This window comes from Phocoena sinus, chromosome 12 (assembly GCF_008692025.1).
Source record: "Phocoena sinus isolate mPhoSin1 chromosome 12, mPhoSin1.pri, whole genome shotgun sequence".
Classification (NCBI taxonomy): Eukaryota; Metazoa; Chordata; class Mammalia; order Artiodactyla; family Phocoenidae; genus Phocoena; species Phocoena sinus.
In genome coordinates, this window is record NC_045774.1 from 43,336,115 (window position 1) to 43,356,755 (window position 20,641).

The 20,641-nt window shown below is 38.9% G+C and overlaps 1 protein-coding gene across 1 annotated transcript in view; it reads left to right on the forward strand.

Moving 5' to 3' along the window:
• ROS1 (ROS proto-oncogene 1, receptor tyrosine kinase) overlaps positions 1-16,885 on the forward strand; it is a 113,392-nt gene extending 96,507 nt beyond the window's left edge. Inside the window, 2 exon segments of the mRNA XM_032650615.1 lie at positions 7,863-8,026; positions 15,853-16,885. Coding sequence (XP_032506506.1) covers positions 7,863-8,026; positions 15,853-16,160 — 472 coding nt within the window. The 3' untranslated portion in view covers positions 16,161-16,885.
• Positions 16,886-20,641: the final 3,756 nt, after the last annotated feature.

A 20,641-nucleotide genomic window follows, 5' to 3' on the forward strand; every position in this document is an offset into this window, starting at 1 on the left:
TTGTGTATATGTGTGCGTGTGTGCGTGTGTGTGTGTGTGTGTGTGTGTATTCACATATATACTCATTTCATTTTGGAAGATCTAATTTGACTAACATCTTAACCTGCATATTAAAAGGTTCTATTAACTAGAAATATATTGTTTAATAGTTGGATTGCTTTTGTTGATAAAGCTGATATTGGGATATAGTACTGCTAAAAATTATATAGGTTGTTATCTATTTATGAACTTCACAAGAAGTGGCTACATAAGTATTAGTTACTTTATCAAATTGATCCTGGCAACTATTGAATTCTAATAGATTTGTGATCCTTGGAACAGCAGGTGATTTTGATCTAATTATAAAGGAAAAACAAGCCAAGTAATTTTGCTGAGTACTAATCTACCTTCTTGTGAACAACCTTGGCAGAAATATCAAGTCTTGACACTTTTTCTAAGAGGTGTTTTACCCAAGAAATTTCTAAAAGAACATATAATCAAAGTATAAACTCCTCTGTTGTGTGCACTACACCATGCTAAGGCCTGTATGGAATACAGAGGTGTTTAAACCAGAGCCACGCTTCTTCAGCATCTCTGAATGTATTTTGAAAGAAAAGACACACACATGGAGCAGCTGGATAACAAGCCAACATGTAATAAAGTGCTAAACTGCGTGGTACAGACAAGTGCAAAAGGAATTAGCAGTATGCGGATACACACCATGATTGCACTGCCTTGCCTATGCTGTGTTATTTAGAGGATTATTCAGACTACAGCCAAAGATGATTAAGATCTGGGCACCTTGGCTGGATGTTCTATGGGTGAATGTTTTTGTATTATTTAAATCTTCCAGCTAGAAGAAGATTGGAATCACTGTCTGTTTCTGCTTAGCTCTTATAGCCTCTGGGATATTTACAGAAGGATCAGTTATACACATACCTGAACAAGTTTGGTGGCAGTGTCTAAAAGTATGACTCATGATCCTTTTGGGGCAGATGGAAAAACTTAGAGAAGTTAGGACTAAGAAAGTTACACAAAATTTGAAAAACTTTAGTCTAGGGCTTGAGGAAAAAAACCCAGCATACCTAGGTATAAAATACATTTTAATTAAATAGTTAGCAAACTAATCACTGTTTTGCATCTCTTACACATCTATTGATCACTCAGAAAATTTCTCCCAAATTTCAGTTGCACGAAATTTTCCTTGTGCTGTTAGAATTCTATTTGGCATAACTTCCCCTCTAGAGGGTAATGCACCTCATCATAATTAGGCTCTTTTTTTGGATAGGCACTCTAGGAATCAGTCACTGAATTATACGTTTTGACTTATGTGTTCATTTATTTTGTTTGGGGAAGAGGGAGGTGGATAATTAATTGCCCTATTGTGGAGAAGAAAAATGCGGGTATGTTGAACTTTGCTCTATCCAAGGGTATCCAAAAATTCAATTAGAAGGAGGAGAAAGAAGGAGTGCTAGAAAAGTTCTAGAAAAATATTCCTGATTATAAGTGGAAAAAGATAATATTCTATATAATTTTATCTTGAATAATTATTCAGTTGGATACATTATTGCTCTAATTTTATAAAAATATAGTTTCCTTGAAGCTAAAATTTCCATTGCTGATTTTGAAGTTCATTTGAACATCAGTAATTAAAAAGTGAACAATGCTCCAAGCCCTCTAAGGGCTGCATGCTCCAGATCCCTAGGAAGGGTTAACGACCCATGGCCAACCAGGAAGACAAGCTGTGCTAAGGAAATGGAGCTCTCAGCGATGCCATTCAATCTGTCCACGGCCTTAAGTTGTCACGATAAAGATTAACTACTCTCCTTAGAGTACAGAGGGAACTGATTTTTATTTGAAGCAGTTCTCGGAGATCATAGGCCCAGCTTAGAGGGTTGAAAGTCTGTGCTGAGCCAGGCTGCACCTTCTATTCACTGCTTAAATACTCAGCACCTGGATGCACTCTGGGGCAGGTGAGTCCGTAGATGGCTAGCTATTAATGGAATGTGAGAGTTCAGAGCATTCCTGCCCTTCTTTCCATAGCCTGGGATGGACGGTGCAAAGCCCAGCCCTCAGCATTCTCTTCAGCTTTTAGTTTGCACAACAACCAGGCACTCTCAAGAATAAACGGGATCAAAGGGCAATCTACATCAAGTGAGAGCTCTTTCACAGGTATCACAGGGGCAACTGAAATTACTGGAGAGTCTCTCCAATGACGGAGGCGACAATGGGAGAACATGGAGGCTCACCACCTTATTTTTACCCCTTAAGAATATGTATACCTAGACGCTAATTGATGCTAACTGGGTCTTTCCGGGATTGGGTATTTTAAAATCTGTATTTTATGTGCTGTGCTTAAATACTTATAGAAACTCATCCCCTTAATACTGAAAGATGCCATGGAGTTTTCAACTGTTGAATTTCAATTGCCTTACGAATCCAAGGATTTTACTCATAGAGACTATTAATGAACATGGTTAATGAGGTTGTGCTATTGTGGAAAAAACTGAAGCAAAGAGGAGTAAAGGGGTTGGCATAGTGAATGGAAGAATTTGAACCGGAACACTTAGCTAAATGAGACATTTCAAGTATAATGTGTGAGTATCTGTTTAGAGGTAGAACAACCAGCCCAGGTAAATTTTAATAAAAGTGAAGGAGCTGTCAGTTTATTTAGACTAATATGCTTGAATATTTGTAACTATAACTTGGTACAAGTATTTAATGCATGATACTGAATTGTGACAAGTATGTATTTGTAAGGAAAGACCCCTATGCCAAAGATACAGTTGTTGTTAATTTACCTGAAAGATGTAAGAAATGCATTTTTTAGGATTGATAAAATTTTAAAAGCCTAGTCATTTATTCCATTGTCACCTTAAAGCTGTTTAAGAGCACAAGTTTTACTCTTTACTTTTAAATGACTACTGCTTTATAGAGCTCCCCTTTTCTTAATCTAGGGCAATCCAGTGCTCATTTGGCCCTGGATGGTGGGAGAGAAAGGTTTTAAATACCATCAGGTCAATTGTTTTTGCCATCAGAGAGTTAAGAGTAATGATGGACTCAATGTAAATTAAAGCCTCCATAGATGAAAATTAGGAATATCTGCTTAAATAACTTGCACAGATTAAACTTTTGGAGGGGAGTGTGAGTGGGTGAAGTACAGAGTGGCAAAGGGGCGACTGTATGGATGGCTTCTCTCCCCTCTCCATCCGTCCTCCTCTCGCTCCTTCCTTCTCACTAAATCATCTCCATTAAGTGTCTTGAATACTTTGTAGAATGAGGTGGGATATAAATAAATAAATTAGAAACTTCATAATTGAAATATGACAAGTCTTGAGAGATTCAATGTATCCTCTGGCAGTATCTCAGAATCGCAACTTTCTTTTTAGAAGGGATAGGCTCCCTGTGGCAAGTTACACTTCACTTTCTCCTCTCACCTCTTAGGACAACCCTAAGATTCCCATCAAGATTCTAACTTTAACTCCATGATTGAATATCAGTTACACAATGTTATTTCAGAGTCGAATTGTCTTTCACTGACTTCTCTGTCATCCCTGTTTCTAAATGTCACAGATTATAAAGAAATATGTAAAAGATTAGGTTCTTAGCGATGATTCTAATCTTTAAAAAATAAAGCCAAGTTTGGCACTCCATATCCAGAATGTAAATTCCTTGTAATATATATGAAAAGTCATCAGATCAATACTGAAAAACAGACCAATATTAGGTTTCTCCATGATACTCTGATATTGAGTATTAACTCTGACCTGAGGTGCTTGCAAGAATGAAAGAGATGGAAGTGGAGTCTGCATGCCATATACAGATACAGCTAGTTTAAATACAATGCCTATGATGATTTCTGCGTCATTGTCACCTAGCAATATGAATATTTTCTTACTCCCGCTCCACTGTCATTGTCTTAGTGTAACACCATTATCTTTCACCTAGTCTTCTTCAATAACTTCCTTCGCTTCGTCCCAGCTTACTGGACATATATTCACTACCAAATGTGAAATAGATAGCTAGTGGGAAGCAGCCATATAGCACACGGAGATCAGCTCAGTGCTTTGTGACCACCTAGAGGGGTGGGATAGGGAGGGTGGAAGGGAGACGCAAGAGGGAGGAGATGTGGGGATACGTGTATCTGTATAGCTGATTCACTCTGTTATACAGTAGCAACTAACACACCATTGTAAAGCAATTATACCCCAATAAAGATGTTAAAAAAAACACAACTTCCTTGCTTCCAACTTGCCCCTCTACAATCAATTCTCCACATATATCAACTAGAGTCATCCTTTAAAGATGTAAAGGTCATGCCCACTTAAAAACCTTGGACAGCTTCCATTGCAGTGCCATAAAATCCAGCACCTAGCCTGGCCCTTGATCTGTGTGATCCTCACCTCTCTGACCTCATCTTTTATACTCTCCCCCTCAATGACTGCTCTACAGCCACACTGGCTTTCCTTCACATTCTAAAATGTGCCAAGCTCTTTCCCAATTTAGGAATTTACACATGCTTTTGCCTCTTCTAGTGTGTTCCCTGACTTCCATCCCCACCCAGTCCCCATGACTAGCATCTTATTTTCCTACAGAGTTCATTGGCTTAAACATCGCCTCTGCAGAGGGTCCTTCTATAAGCAATTTGCCAAAAATGTTCCATCTCTAATTAGAGCTCACATCTGTTTTCTTTAGTACTTTTTTTTAGAACTTATAATTTGTAATTGTATATTTATCTGTTGATATGGTAGTACTAATATTTTTAAATACTTCCCAGTTTATGTTTCTTTAGCAGTCTTTCTCTCTCTGCCCCCAATCGGCCTTCTAGATCCAGAAAGTAAAAAAGAGAACAGGTACTTGACCTTTTTAGTGAGTCAGTAGACTTGGAAATGAAGCTTGGAGGAGAGAGAGGGTTATCTGTTGGGTTGGCTAAAAAGTGTCTTTGATTTTTAAGTAAAAATAAAAGACACATTTTTCATTTTCACCAAGAACTTTATTGAACACTGTATTCACCCTCTTATTCCACTACCTTCTGACATTTTTCAGGCAACTTAATAATTCCATCTTCCCAAAACTTATCTTTTTGAGCAAAGAACTGTTCCAGGTGTCTTTTACAGTCTTCCAGGGAATTGAAATATTTTCCATTAAGAGAATTTTGTAAAGACCAAAATAAATGGAAATCTGAAGGCACAATGTCTGGTGAATACAGCAGATGAATCAGAACTTCCCAGCCAAGCTGTAACAGTTTTTGACTGGTCATCAAAGAAACACGTGCTCTTTCGTTAACCTGATGGAAGATTATGCATTTTCTGTTGACTAATTCTGGACGCTTGTCGTCGAGTGCTGCTTTCAGCTGGTCTAACTGGTAGCAGTACTTGTTGGAATTAATCGTTTGGTTTTCCGGAAGTAGTTCTTAATACAGGATTCCCTTCCAATCCCACCATATATACATAACCTTCTTTGAAGACCGGCTTTTGGTGTGGTTGGTGGTGGTTTATTTCGCTTGCCCCACAATCTCTTCCATTCCACGTTATTGTACAGTATCCACTTTTCACCACCCATCACAATTTGTTTTAAAAACGGAATGTTTTTGTTACGTTTAAGGAGAGAATCGCATGAGGAAACACAGTCAAGAAGGTTTTTCTTGCTTAACTTATGTGGAACCCAAACATAAAAGCGATTAACATAACCAAGCTGTTGCAAATGATTTTCAGCACTTGATTTGGACATTTTGAGTATGTCAGCTATCTCCCGTGTGGTATAACGTCGACTATTCTCAATTAATGTCTCGATTCGATAACTATCAACTTCAACTGGTCTACCCGACCCTGGAAGCATCCTCCAGCGAGAAATCTCCAGCACGAAACTTCACAAACCACTTTTGACACATTCGATCAGTCACAGCACCTTCTTCATACATTGCGCAAGTCTTTTTTTGCGTTTCGGTTGCATTTTTACCTTTCTTGAAATAATAAAGCATAATATGCTGAAAATGTTGCTTTTTTCCCTTCCACCTTCAATATTGAAATGGCTACACCTGACAAGTTTTTTTTATAATGCACGCTGATGTGACAGCTGTCACATACAATCTAACAAAATTGTTTTGAATGAAGTTAAAGACAACTAAGTGCTACTAGAGCCACCTTACGGAGAAAAACGAACGAGCCTTTTAGCCCACCCAACAGACTCCTTTAGCTCCTTGTTAGCTTGCTAAATGCCAGGTGTGAGCAACTAAACCTATAATTCTATATAAGGATAGTCTAATAAAAAAAGAGGAATTGAAGAGAAACTCAACTCCTTCTAAGCCCCGGGCAAGTGTAGGAAGAAGAGACCTTAACAGACAGAGGTAGAAGGATGAAGATGTTGGATATTTAGGTCTCGAAACCTCTGTAGGCCTCAGTTAGATTAGGTGCGGGTGACACCAAGCACAGGGAGCAACTGCCCACTCCTCCCAGTTTGGCAGGATGGCAAGGAGGTCACTGAGCAGGGGATCCCCCACATTGACATGGACACCCAGCATCATGAACAGGGTAGGATGGCATGTCCAGACAGGGAACATGTAGCTTGCCCTTCTAAGCCTCCTTTGTTTCCTGTGTAGAGTGAACATTTTGTCGAAGGCTGGAGATTCAGCCGAGGAGTATCCTCGGGCATGCAACAGAAACAGGAAGGGATTTCCTGGGCCTTGTCGGCAGATACGGGACATGATGCCGTCTCAGAGGCCTGCAGCTAGAGAGAGAAAAGGGGGGACCAGTTCAGGGAGAAGGGCCAAAAGAACAGGTTAAAGGGATCATAGACGGCAGAGAGCAGCTGATGCCTGCAGGATGGACCAGACCAGTCACTCCTTATGGAATTCCTCATCATTCCATTCTGAGACTAGAGAAGGAGGGCACAGTGAGGTCCAAAGGATCCTTCACTGTGCCAGTACAACTCACAAAAGACTTTCACCCCACATAAATCCTGATACCACCTTGGAGAGGAAGACAGCGGGAGTAGGAATAGCCTAAAGATAAGAGAGACTGAGTTATTATCCATAAAAGACTGAGGATTACCTAAAAAGGGTGGTTTAAAATATTGGAATGGGCTAGGTTATAAATGGCATTGTACTAATTTTCTTCTACTAGGTGGGGCTTTGAGAATTAGAACTATAAAAACTATAAAAGAGCTACATTTTCCCCCTGCTCCATTGAGTTGTAGTGGATAAATTTTGTCTCCCTCTTACGTTTGCTATATATATCGTATGAGGACAGGAGTCACACTGCCACATCTCTTACTCTTGATATACTGCTCATATATAGTAAGTGTCCAACAAATCTTTGCTGAATGAATGAATGAACATTAGTCAAGAGTTCTGCACAGACATTTCTTAGACAACCATTAAGGAAAAGAGAATGTTCAACAAGCTATCTATGTCTAGGAGAACTGAGTCTCTTAATGAACCTGGCAGTGTAATGAAGAGTAAAAGCATTAGAATTGGATCTGATTTCTACCTCTGGTTCTGCCACTAAGTATCTGTGTGGCTTGGAGTAAATCTTAGATTTTGTTTCAGATATCAGTGTATGAATGTAAAATTTAATCTCAGCTTCTTCAGTAAGTTTTATAGCTGTTAGTTTCCTAATGGGTTCAGTAAACATTTTCCAACCATCTATTTACTATCTATTTATTTAGATTAATAACTGCTGAATGTCAGCTTTTCAGAAGGAAGATGCCAGCCACTATTATATAAGAAACAAAAGCTTTTGTTCTGGTTCAGTTATATTAATTACGGAAAACTGGCAATACCTCAAATTCTTTTCCTTCTGAAATGACCTTACCTGGGTTATCAGTAATGGCTACCTAATCATATCCAATCACTATTTACTTCGTGTCCTTACCCACATATCCAGGTGGAATTTAATGACCCAGTGCTGGGCTCAAGAACCTGACCAAAGACCTACTTTCCATAAAATTCAAGAACAGCTTCAGTTATTCAGAAAATTTTCCTTAAATAGTATTTCTCAATGCAGAGGAGAAACAAACCCCAGTGGAGTCATAAATGAAGCCTTTGCAGGTAAGTTTGATTCTTCTTCAGAATTTTTGGGTTTTCTCTACAGTGTGAACTGAATAAGGTTAAAATGGGATGTACGTGGAAGACATCTTACAGTGCGTAAGAAGAATAATATACTGGCACCATCCTCATAATCAAGTATTTATTGTACTCCTCTTTGAAAATAATTTTGATTTGTTCATTAAATTTAAAAAAAAGAATAATGGTATGGCCCCTGGATTTATAATTTCAGATAGTAAGGATGAGAATTAACATGTTAGACTATATTTTCATGAGGCCTGTTCTCTCCGCCCTCCACCCCCATGCCAGTTTGCACCTCAGTGGCAGAGCTGAGTTAATTATAGTTGATGGTACATTATCGTCATTGGTCTATGCAAGACTTCTCTTTCATTTGTTTGTTTAGTCCCTTTGTCTCCATATTCCTCTCCTGTTCTATTTCCTCCCTCTACCTGCCAGGCAGCCATACTAATGTCTTTAATGTGTATCTTTTAATTTGTTGTATATTGTATGCATGGATACTATCGTGTTATGTAACGCTTCTTTTCTTTCTTTTTCATTAAGTACTGTGTTTTTAAGAGTCATCCATGTTGCTATGTATATGTGTAATCTGGTGCTTTTAACTGCTACTGAGTTTGCTATGATTATTGTAGTGGGTCACACCTTGCCAAGGTCTACTGTGATTCCACTACAGTATTTTGGTATTAAAACACAGTAGTCACTTAATTCATTTCCAAAATCAGATTTACAATACATTTGCCTAATTGGCTGCAGAAAAATAAATTTGAAAATGATCCTTTCCAGCTGCTCTTAAACTTCATCCCATTATTAAAAGTTCATAGGACCCTTTGTTCTTTTTCAAATGCAAACATTCTTGCTTAGAAATAAACCTGGCAAGATGGACCATGACTCAGAATCCCTCAGAAATTAAGACTCTCCGTCTCTGCACTGATTGATTACACAATGGCTGATGGTTGCCCTGGAGTCATCTCTCTACAGTGAGACCTTCACCGTGAGTGATGCACTTGACTAATAATAGCAGGGAAAAATACGAAGCCCAAGGGCGAATATCTGCTTGTCGTGTTTGCTGTGTTTCTGACTATACATTTTTTTTTTTTTTTTTTTTTTTTTTTGCAGTATGCGGGCCTCTCACTGTTTTGGCCTCTCCCGTTGCGGAGCACAGGCTCCAGACGCGCAGGCTCAGCGGCCATGGCTCACAGGCCCAGCCGCTCTGCAGCATGTGGGATCTTCCCGGACCGGGGCACAAACCCGCGTCCCCTGCATGGCAGGCGGACTCCCAACCACTGCGCCACCAGGGAAGCCCTGACTATACATTTTGAGTAACTTTGGATCCATGACATGAATGGAGATAAGACTCTGATCATGAGACTTCTTTAACTCAAACAGCTAAGTGACAGATTGGAAAGGGCTGTGCTTGCTTTGAGCATGCATCCTGATCCTTAACAGAATAAGCCTTGTTAATAATCTCACATTGGCTCTACCTGCCTTCTCATCATGGAACCGAGCTGATTCTAGGAGTGCCAATGGTTGAGCCCTTACAAGTTATAACTGCAAGGCAACCCCATTTTTCTGGAGGGTTCTATACGTATACCTGACTGTGTGACGATCACCCAGGTTAAGAAAAAACGTATCTATAAGCCGTTCTGCATACAATAAAATCCTTCTCATTTTCTAAACGTTTGCTTAATGTATTCCTTTGAATGAATTTTTGGGAAAATTTAAAAAGTTATTTCAACAGATACCTGTTGACTTTTGTGCAAGGCCTAGTATAGTGGTAAGCACCTGAATTTAATGTGTACTATTGGGATGCTTTAAAGAAAAAAAAGAGGCAAGAGTATTTCTTTCCCTTGAGAAACTATAGAGTCAGTTTCTTTAATCTCGTATGTAATGTTTAGTAGTGAGCTGTTCTTCTACTGGTGATTTTAAAAGTTGTCCTTGTCATAGGACTGTGTCTCTATCCACAGGAAAGGTGAGTGTCACCAGTCCGCTACTGAATAATACTGTTTTGCTCAAGCCATGTGAATCTGCCCCTGCTTGGCCTGGTTCTTATTGGTTGTAACTTCACATATGGAAACTTTAGAGGAACAACAATCTGGGGTGGTTTGCCAATATGTAAAATGAAATCTTTTGTTCCTGAGGTAGATGAATGGCAGTAAGTGGGTTGAGTTGATTGCAGAGATGTTTGAAAGGCAAGCAGAACGTGGTTTTGCTTACTGGGCACTGAAAGCATGATTTCCTTACTAAGTCACTGCTCTGATCTCTAGAAGGCAAAGCTTAACTACTAAGCCTCTGATTCAGATTTTCTTGTGAATATCATTTTTGTGGCCTTTATAAAATGAAACACAATCATCTTCTTAAAGGTTTAAAAAAGAATTTTTATGTTATTTTACAATCAATCAAAAAAGTGACTCCTGATCCTTTCCGATTTTTCTTCTAACTTTCCTAGTAATTAATCTCTGTAATAGTTCTTGCTATATTATTTTTATAACTGTATTTAAAGATCTTTATTAGAGAAGTAATTTATGTTTATTGTTTAAAAAACATATAAAAGTATCTAAGCAGTGTAAAAAGTTAGTCTCTTACTTCTTCCCTGTCCTTACTCCCCGTGCTAGCCATTGTTTGTGATTTGATTATATACTTCCAGATATTTTATATGCATATACAACCATTTACAGATATGTTCATTTGTGTATGTTTGTATACATACACACTGGCTGGTAGTCTAGAGGAATGAGTGAGATGTAGATTCTCTGGTCAGTTCTCCACCATTTTTCTTTTTTTTAACAAATGAGCTTATTTTCGAAGATTTGGTGAGCAGATGATTTTAAACTACATCTTCTTCCAGAAGCCAGGAGGCATTCTGTTGCCATTGAGAGGGAATTCATGTTCTGTGGGAGTCCTGCGGCAGCATGCCAAACCTACACTGTATGGCAGAGGGAGAGTCAATAAAAGCCACTGAGAGGTTAATCCTAAACTGAGTCCTGCAGAGGGGTGAGAAGAAGGTATCTCAGGATAAAAGGAGCAGTATGTAGAAAGTCAGGGAATAATAGAGAATGGGGGTTCACAGAACTGCAGGTAGTTTATCACACTTGACGGTGGGAAATGGCAAGTGATGAAACTGGAGGAACGGTGGTCACACTAATCACATAAGAAATGAAAATTAATGAAAGCTGAAATAATGAATGGTGACAGGTATAGAAAGAAGGATATGGAAACCAGACTTACCACGGGGGTAGATGCTAGAGGATTTGGCATCTAATTGGGTGAAGAAGAGAGGAGACGATGGTGAATCCCAGTGATTTGAGAAACTAGGTGCAAAGCCATGCTTTTCCCAAAGGTGGGGGCACAGGAGGAGGAACAGCTTTACGCATGTTTGGTTTGAGCTGAATGTGGGAGAAATGAAGAAGCCCAGTATTCAGTTGGAAATACAGGTAGTTGAAGTCAAGGGTGTAATTGAGGTTATTCAATTAAAGTGTATAGAATTAGAAGAGAAGTAAACAGTGGATGGGACCCAGAAAACGGCCAATATATGAGGGACTGACAAAGAAAGATGATGGGCACTGATAGGAGAAGTCAGAAAGGGAAGAGGAAGGCTGTCATGGAAATCCAAAGGAGAGAGGCTCACAGACTTGAGAGTGGTCAAATGCTGCAGAGATAAAGAGTTCCATAGGGTTGCGAGGAATTTACAGTTGACTTATGTTATATTTTAAAATTCAACTCCTCGCTCACGGAAGCCTTTCCTTCTAATGAGTACAGACATTTTATATAAAAATTACAGAGGCTGTCATAATGGGTGTTAGAGGGCCTGAGAACTTAGTTTTACCTTAGGGTCTACCAGAAGTCTCCATGAACCCTTAAGAAAATCCTTTCACCATGTAGCATTACCTAGTTCATCTATGAGACCGAGGTAACAGTACATATAGAGAACAAAACTCTTTTTGTGAATGGCTTTTAATTGCAGTATTAGTTAAGTTTATTTTAGCACTTTTTTATATATCACTTGTGCTATATAAATTTAACTCATTAAATCCTCACAATAGCCCTATGAAGTGGGCATTATAATATTACCATTTTACAGCTGAAAAGATTGAGGTTAGTAACTTGCCCATGGTCATCCTGCTGAATGGGGCTGGAGTAGGACTCTATTCTAGAGCCTTTGCTCTCATCCTTCACAGAGACGTGGCTATGGTTAGAAAACTGCTCCCACACTCTCCCCACTTTGTTTTCTTTGGTATGCTGATTTATTTAGGTGCTAAGTTGTTGAAAGACTGAATTAAAATTCTAAATAATATTAAAAAAATAGAGAAGCAGACATAATGAGGCAGAATAAGGAGGCAGGAAGAGGTTAACAGGGAATATAATCAAACTCTGATAATTTAGATGGAAACAAGTAGCTCTGTGCCGTGACAGATATACAATTTTGGTACAAGAGAAATTCACATTCTGAGATTTACAATGAATGTAAATCCTGATGATAAGGAATAGAAAGAGATACGGGGGTCACCAAAAATTTTGATAATTCGATGTGACTGAACAAAAGTGGCAGAGAAGGGCTTCCCTGGTGGCACAGTGGTTGAGAGTCCGCCTGCCGATGTGGGGGACACGGGTTCGTTCCCCGGTCCGGGAAGATCTCACATGCCGCGGAGCGGCTGGGCCCGTGAGCCATGGCCGCTGAGCCTGTGCGTCCGGAGCCTGTGCTCCGCAACGGGAGAGGCCACAGCAGTGATAGGCCCGCGTACCACATAAAAAAAAAAAAAAAGTGTTAGAGAAGAGAGAAGAAATAGAATGAAAAGCAGAGTTTGCATATTTGCAAAGGATAGAAATCATGGAACAGTCTCTTCAAGGCAAGCCTAAACTTAATTACCTTTTAAGTAAAAGAGAATGCATTTAATAATAGTTTGCTGCTTTGCAGACTGGTGGGCATATTTAACAAAACTGTAAGAAGTCTTCTTTGTTATTGTCGGAGGTATGTAAGAAGAGAGGAAAGCCACTGGGAGGACTTTTTTGAAAAAAAAAAAAAAAAAAAAGGCATTAGGATTTCAGGGAGCAATAATACCATGCCTATGCTATGGTCCTACTGACCTAATGGGGTGGAGAGGGGATAGAGAGAGAAGATTAGTAACATATCTGGGGATCTAGTAAAAATATCCCAGTGACTTCATCCAAACATTTGTGTAAACATCACCTCATCAGTCCCAGAGAGTTCCACAGGAAACAAATCTAAATGCTCTTCTGCTGTTCTAAACATAGCCAGTCAGCCAGCATATGTCTTGTCTGTAAATATCCTGTCTTACTTGGAAGTCTTTATTTTAATATTTCCCTCTTAAACCAAGGGTTGCCAAGTGCATGCCATCTTTGCTCAGGATCTCTCTCTGCTTTAAGGACCTGCAGGTTTTCCATACAGTAGTTTTTAAACCAAAATAAACAACCCGCCCCATCTCTCATAATTATGCAATAAGAAAATGTACTAATTGCTGAAAGCTTGCCAGGGTCAAGTTACTAAATATTGCCCTAAGTACTATGAACAAATGGAATAGTTAGCTAATGATTTTTCTTTGACATGTTGTACCCGAATTTGTAAAAAGAATTTATTTGCCTTATGTAAAAGATTTTTTTCCAAATAACTCAATATAGGCAAAAAATTAAATCATGTTTCAGTAGAAAGTTTTCCACTATGCTATTTAATGGACTAAATGTATGGCAGTGAAGCAGCTGATAACATGAGTAGCTAGACCTACCTATATTGTAGGTGTACATTTTTGTTGAAATTCTAAACTCCTTTAGCCTGATTTCTTTAAGCCCTTCAGGAATATCATCCTAGTTTCCTCAGTAATCTGGGCTGCCGGGCAATTTAAAGTTAAATATCCTATTTCTTGCTATCACTTTTTGATATTTTCTATTGCTATTATCACGCACAGCAAGTTATTCTTATGAGTTTCTCAATGGCTATAAGTACATATTGACAATAAGCATAACAGTTGGATCCTTCCATAGATATTCAGCACTTAGGCACTAACCAAACCTGACATCTGATAAACTTATTTCTGTGGGGGAGATATTTTACAACACTATCTGACTATTTGTGTGGCTTGAAATATACTAGGATGATGTTTGAACAGTGAAGAGGAACATGGGGTGATGCCCAAGAACCTGTGAGCCTGTAGCTCGGGCTTCTTGTTCTTCAGCAGTGGGGGAGTGTCTGAAAATGAAATAAACACCTAAGAAGACAGAGCAAGGACAGTGATTCACATGCTTCTTTAATAAAATAGGCTTTGTAGTTCAGGCTTGGAACTTGGTCATAGGTAGATCCGTTAAATTCCATCAGGGAGTAATAGATGCAATGGTGCTTCCCTTAGTCCTTTGAAATTATTTAAATTTTCCCCATATTTCAATTTAAATAAATCCAGCCTGGGTGTAGGTCAGGGCCAAGCACAGAAGCTTGGCAGCCCGGCAGGCCTCACCCACACATTTGGATGTTCTTGTGCTGGAAGTAGGAGGAGGAGAAAGGGAAGGACCTGCATCTACTGACTGGAATGTTTCTGATTAGTAAAACGTGATGCTGTATGAAAGGACAGCAATATTTCCGACTGTAAATTTTTCATCCAGGTAGTAACACCCAGAGATTGGAAAGCATTGTTAAAAAGCAAATAATTCCCACAATATACATTTGCATATTTATCTTGTTGACTCCCTAGAATTTTGCGGAATGTTTCAGAAACCCTGCGATTAGGTTTCAACAAGAATTCTTATATTTTTCTAAGTAAGAAGGTCAGCTTCTAAGTAGAGAAAGACAAAATAATATGAGCACAATTGTGAAGAAGGTCAAACTACCCTCTGGCTGCCCATCTTTCTATTGCCAGGCCCACCTCACAAACATGTGTGTCTGGAGTCAGTGCCTCTCAAGGACTCCTGCAGGGCACACTGCCCACCACCTTCTTGTCACACAGCACGGCAGCTCCACTCTCCCCTCAGGGAGGTGAACATGAGGACACAGACTGTAGGTTCAAATTCTAGTCGTGTGACCTTGGGAAAACTGTTGAACTCCTCTGTCCTCAATTTCCTCATCTGTTAAATGGAGATAGTGCCAGTACTGACTTAACAGGAGAATGAGTTAATATATGCATTTCACTTAGAACAGTGCCTGGTACATAGAAAGTACTCTGTAAGTATTAATAACAATTATTATTATTATATTTCATATCAGTGCTTATCACCACCCGACATAAATCTAGTTTTGCACTAGCTTATTGTCTGTCTCTCCCCATTAGAATGTAAACCCCAAATAGCAACAAATGTGTTTTGCTCACTGCTGTATCATCAATACCTAGGACACAGCCTGGTGTGCAGTAGGCATGCAATAGATATTAGCTTAATAAATGATTAAATTACTTTATCTAAAGAAATACATCTTTAAAGGTAGGTATTTTAGCTGATGTGGCAAGATGAAAGGGTAAGCACTTCACACAAAAAGGGCAACCCTAGGGCCACTTAATTCCTGTCACAAAGACCATGACCTGTTTCACCTGTTATGGCAGAGTTAATCACTTCTGTGCTCTCATCACTTTATGTATTCCTTTCTTATATACGCACACATGACCTTCCATGGTACTATTTCTGCTTTCCTACTACACCGCAGTAGCGTCAAGGACAGGGAACATGTCTTGGACTTTTGTGTTCCCTTAGTGGTCATCATAAATATTTGCTGAACCAATGGGTAAGGCTGGTGTTGTTCTAATTCTCATACAGCCTGGATAGTACAGATAAAGGAAACCAAACAGATGCTAGAATAACTTTTGTATTTTTTTTCACAGATGAAGATGGTCATATGATTTGTTTGAATTCAGATGACGTTATGTCAACTGCTTTACTGGAAACCAAGAACCAAGAAGGGTTAAACTATGTGGTACTGGCTACGGAATGCAGACAAGGTGAAGCAAATTCTGAGGGTCCTCTAAGCTCCAAGGCATCTGAATCTTGTCTGAGGAAAGAAGAGAAGGAATCACATGCAGACAAAGACATCTGCCAAGAAAAACAAGTGGCTTACTGCCCTCCTGGCAAGCCTGAGGGCCTGAACTATGCCTGTCTCACTCACAGTGGATGTGGAGATGGGTCTGATTAATAGCTCTGTTTGGGAAATGCAGAGTTGAGAGAAACACTCCTCCCATTAAGTAGTCGCTGAAAGAAAGCCTAGTAGAATGATACATGTTGTGGGTGGTGGTCTATGACTCTGAATTAACACAGGGAAGTTCCTGAGTTCTTATCTTGGCCCCAAGAGCCATTTGGTTTTAGTTGTGACAATCCCCATACCAACTGTTTAACCTTCAGCAGAATTCTGAGGTGAACCTTTGAGCATTTGGGAAAGCTTAGAAAGACTTATGAGTCTGGAAATGAAACTGTGATTCCTCACCCCGAGGTCCCTTAGGCCACTGCCCACCCTTCAGTCTGGGCTGTAAGAGAAACATCTTACTTAGGTGGTTAAAGACTCAACACTTATGTTTAGGGACCTGAAGGAGGAGGATGAGAAGTGTGCTCAAGGGGCCAAATGAACTACAGATTATCCCAAAAGGCACAAAGGAAGTGACTAAATAACTCTACACGTACAGAAGGAACTAGCACCTATGACATGAGAAGTCATTTGGAAAGCTATTACTACAATATTGTCCTTAATGACTACTCTAAAATACTTTGTATTTTGGAGACTTGGAACAGCAGCTTCAGTCATAATGACAACAGGACTATGAAGGTCTCCACGTCCTAAAGTTTAGCATTCCACGATCTTTGGGTCATATAAAAGTCACTCTGTGACTTGTGTGCTGTTACAGAAATTAGCTAATATAAAGATGGTTTTTGTTTGCCATACATTTTATACATAACATACTTAGGATTACATTTACTATCCAAGTGTCCTTAAAGTTAAACATAAATGATAATATAACGTTAATTCAAGCTGTGTGATTTTTAGCAACCACACAAAATAATAAACACCTAAATGAGAACTATTAAAAATTAAATGAGAGCACCTAAATGAGAGCAATTAAAAAATTGCTGCAGAGAAACACTGATTTAAAGCCAGTCGTATTTTTGCAGTTACCCATTTAAATCTGAAAGCCTCAAATGCTCTAATAGCAACACCAATGAAAGTATTGTGTGTTCTTTAGTTGCAGTATACAGGATGTTCACGAGCTATAAAGAACACTTTGATCATAACATTTGCTAAAAACTACTGTGGAAGAGGAACACGTATGTTTTCACCTTGGATCATTTAGTTCATTTTAAAATTTGCCTACTGCCTGAGAACCTGCACATTTGATAGGCTGTATGATGAGGAACACAGGGAGGTCAATGTGTCAATTCTGTGGTGAACAGCCCTCAAGTAAAGGTCCAGGATTTATGGCCACTCAGCCACATCTGTCATCTCACTGAACAAGGCAGAATATTTTCCCTCTGATCTTTTGACTTTCTAATGGGCAGTGATCATTCTTTTTGTTAGCCCAGCATATGATGCCCCTTCCTGTGTTGGGGAATTCCTCTACCATTATATTCCGAGTGGGAGCTATGCTCCATTTGCTTCCCCGAGATTTCTCACAGTAAGAAGGCAGGCAAGTGACCCTAGCCCCTACCACTCAGACACAGCCACCACAGGCTTCTAATTGAGAGCGAAGGAAGCAAAGAAATAGGAACCACAGTGAGTCGTCCCTGGTGACGGTGGCAATTGCAGTTGGTCTAGCTCCCAGCATGCAGTGTCCAGGGCCAGGAGAGTCTGCAGAGCAAGTCTGGAGCCTGGTGCCTCTGGCAACTGGGGAGGCCAGACTGGCCTGGTTCTGCTGTCTGCTTCTGGCCGGGCTCCCTGTTCCATAGCCTCTGAGTTGGGTTCTCAAGCCCTCCCAGGGATTCTGTGACTTATCTCCATAGCCTTTCCCCCGCCCTGTATTTACATTTATTGATTCAATCCTTTAATAATTTATTCAACATATAGTTACTACATGCCACGTTCTGTTCCAAGCACTAGAAATACAGCAATGAACAAAACAAAATCCCTGCCTATATGGAGTGTAGTTCACCTACTATAACTACTAGTGTAGTTCACAGTACTGAGCATTTGGCCAGGTAGCAGTTTCAAAAATAAAGAAAATGGGTAACATGGAGTGTGGTCATCTACAAACACTGGCATTAACAGTTCATCCTGTCCTGGGAGAAGCAAAAGAAATGAGAGATAGGGAAGAGCAGACAGTAGAGGGTCTTAGTGCTAAACCACAGAGTTTGAATTTCATTCTGTAGTAGATGAGTCATCAAAGCTTTTTTTAAAAATTATCTCCATAGCCTGTTAATAAATGTTTTTCTTTTAAATCAGCCAGAGTCAGTTTCTGTTTCTTGCAACCGTGACTTTTGCTCTGCCAGTGCCACAGACCTTTATTTTGGAATACACAAAGGGATTAGAAGCACATAGAAGAATTCGATTTTCAGTACAATACATTTGCATTACAATCTGGTAATTGTAATGCAAATTATTACATTACAATCATTTGCATTACAATAGAGAAATTTATAGAATAGCTGAGGGGAACGGCCTGTAAAATATCATGTTTCAGCTAGGATATAAGTGCAAATTAGTAGTCTTTTTTTATAATTCATAATGAATAATATTGGTAGAAATACTTAATGCAACATTAAATAGTGGCTGAAATCTCATAGGGAAATTTATTATAGATGAAAGTAATTGATAAAAATACAAATGGCTGGTAATACTGAAAACCATGTAAGTTAATTCTGGAAAAATTAGATTTTGTAATCAAGAGGGAAAAAATTGGCAATGGCTAAAATTGGCACTTGTTAAAATATGTTCTTCACTAAAAATTAACAGAAGAATAAAACCTTATTGATAAATTTTTTATCTGCAAAATACGACCTGGGAATGTTAGACTTGAGAGAAATAATGGCTCCCAAAGGCAGAAGTTATAATTGGTACGAACGAAACAAAACAATACAAAAGCCAATCAATAAATCTAACCTTCATTTTAAATTGTTCAAGGAAAAGAAATAATCCATAAGATTATTATGGTTTAACATTGCCAGTTGAACAAAATTTACCTGGATAAAATTAATGTGTTGCTATAATTCTGTTGAAAATGCTTTATTCAAAATGTCCTGGAGAAAAGAGTCTGTCCCTGGTCTCAGATACCCTCTGTGTTGCTTACCCATCCTGGTTTTCCCTGGCCTATTGGAATGTTCTCACCTATTCTTCTCTGCTTATCTAAATTCCAGTCTTCCTTTAGGATCAGCTCATATTCCAACTTTTTGGAAAGGCTTGTCCCTAACTCCCTCCCCTCTCACTTCTCAGAATTACTGTTGCCCTTGTCTTTATATCTCATTTGCTGGCAACTATATGTATTTCTGTTCTATTTCTATGTATTTTATCTACTCGAATAAATTGCAAGCTTTCCGAAGACAGGGTGATGTCTTTTAACATTTTAACATTTTATCTTTAATCTAAAGTAAGTATTCATACTTAATGGATGAATTGGCTTTCTCATCATCCTTTTCCAACACACTTCACAAGTCTTCACTTTTAGCTCATGGAAGGGATGCCAGAAGATTGGTCTACTGTCAAGAGGGGCTCAAGAGGATTCTTTAGATCCTGAGTTATCTCTTGAGACCTAGACATATTATAGAAGTTGGTGGACTGCTTTGAGGTTCAGATCAAACTTAGGTGAGGCCTGAAATTCTGAAAGCCCTTGAAATGATGGTAAAGGATGTTAAAGGAGGCAAAAAATTATTTTATCATTAGCATTTCTCCCATCTTAAACCCAACTTTTATCCTCAGAATAGCCTTATGGATGTAGAATAAATGTCATAAATTTTAAGTTGTCCTTGACTTCTCTTTGACCTTCTCTCTTTGGTAAAGAGGAGCCCATCCAATTTTGCTTTTTGCATTGGTCAAGGCTATGGGGTGCCCAAACCAGAAGACCCATCCCAATCCTTCTAGGCTTTTCACAACTAGAAGAATCAAGGGGACAAAATATACAACCCAAACTCCATTGTATATATTTTAGAATATTTCCTTCCAGGTTTTTTTTTCTTCCCCATGTGAGCTTATTTTCATGGCTGGATGTATTTCTCTTGTTTTTCTTTTTTTTTTCCCCACTTACTTTATTGCATAAGCTTTCCTTCCCCCTTATCATTAAAAATTCTTTGTGAATGTTTCTAATGACTGCATACATCCCTTAGGATGGATATACTGCTGTTTAGTGTTCCCATGTAGATTCATTTACTCATTCATAAATATTTATTGAATGCTTACTACACAGGAAGCATTGTTATAGGTGCTAGGAATAGAGCAATAAACAAAGCTAAGTCTTTGCCTTGATGGAGGCCACATTCTAACACTCTATCAATAGATGGGGGAGAAGACATGGTAAATAAAAAACAAAAATATATATGACAATACATTAAAAGAATCATACACCATGATCAAGGGGGATTTATTCCAGGTTGCAAAGATGGTTCAAACATCCACAAATGAGTCAGTGTGATACACTGCATTAACAAAATGAAGGATAAACATCATGTGATCTCAGTAGATCATCTCAGTAGAGATGCAGA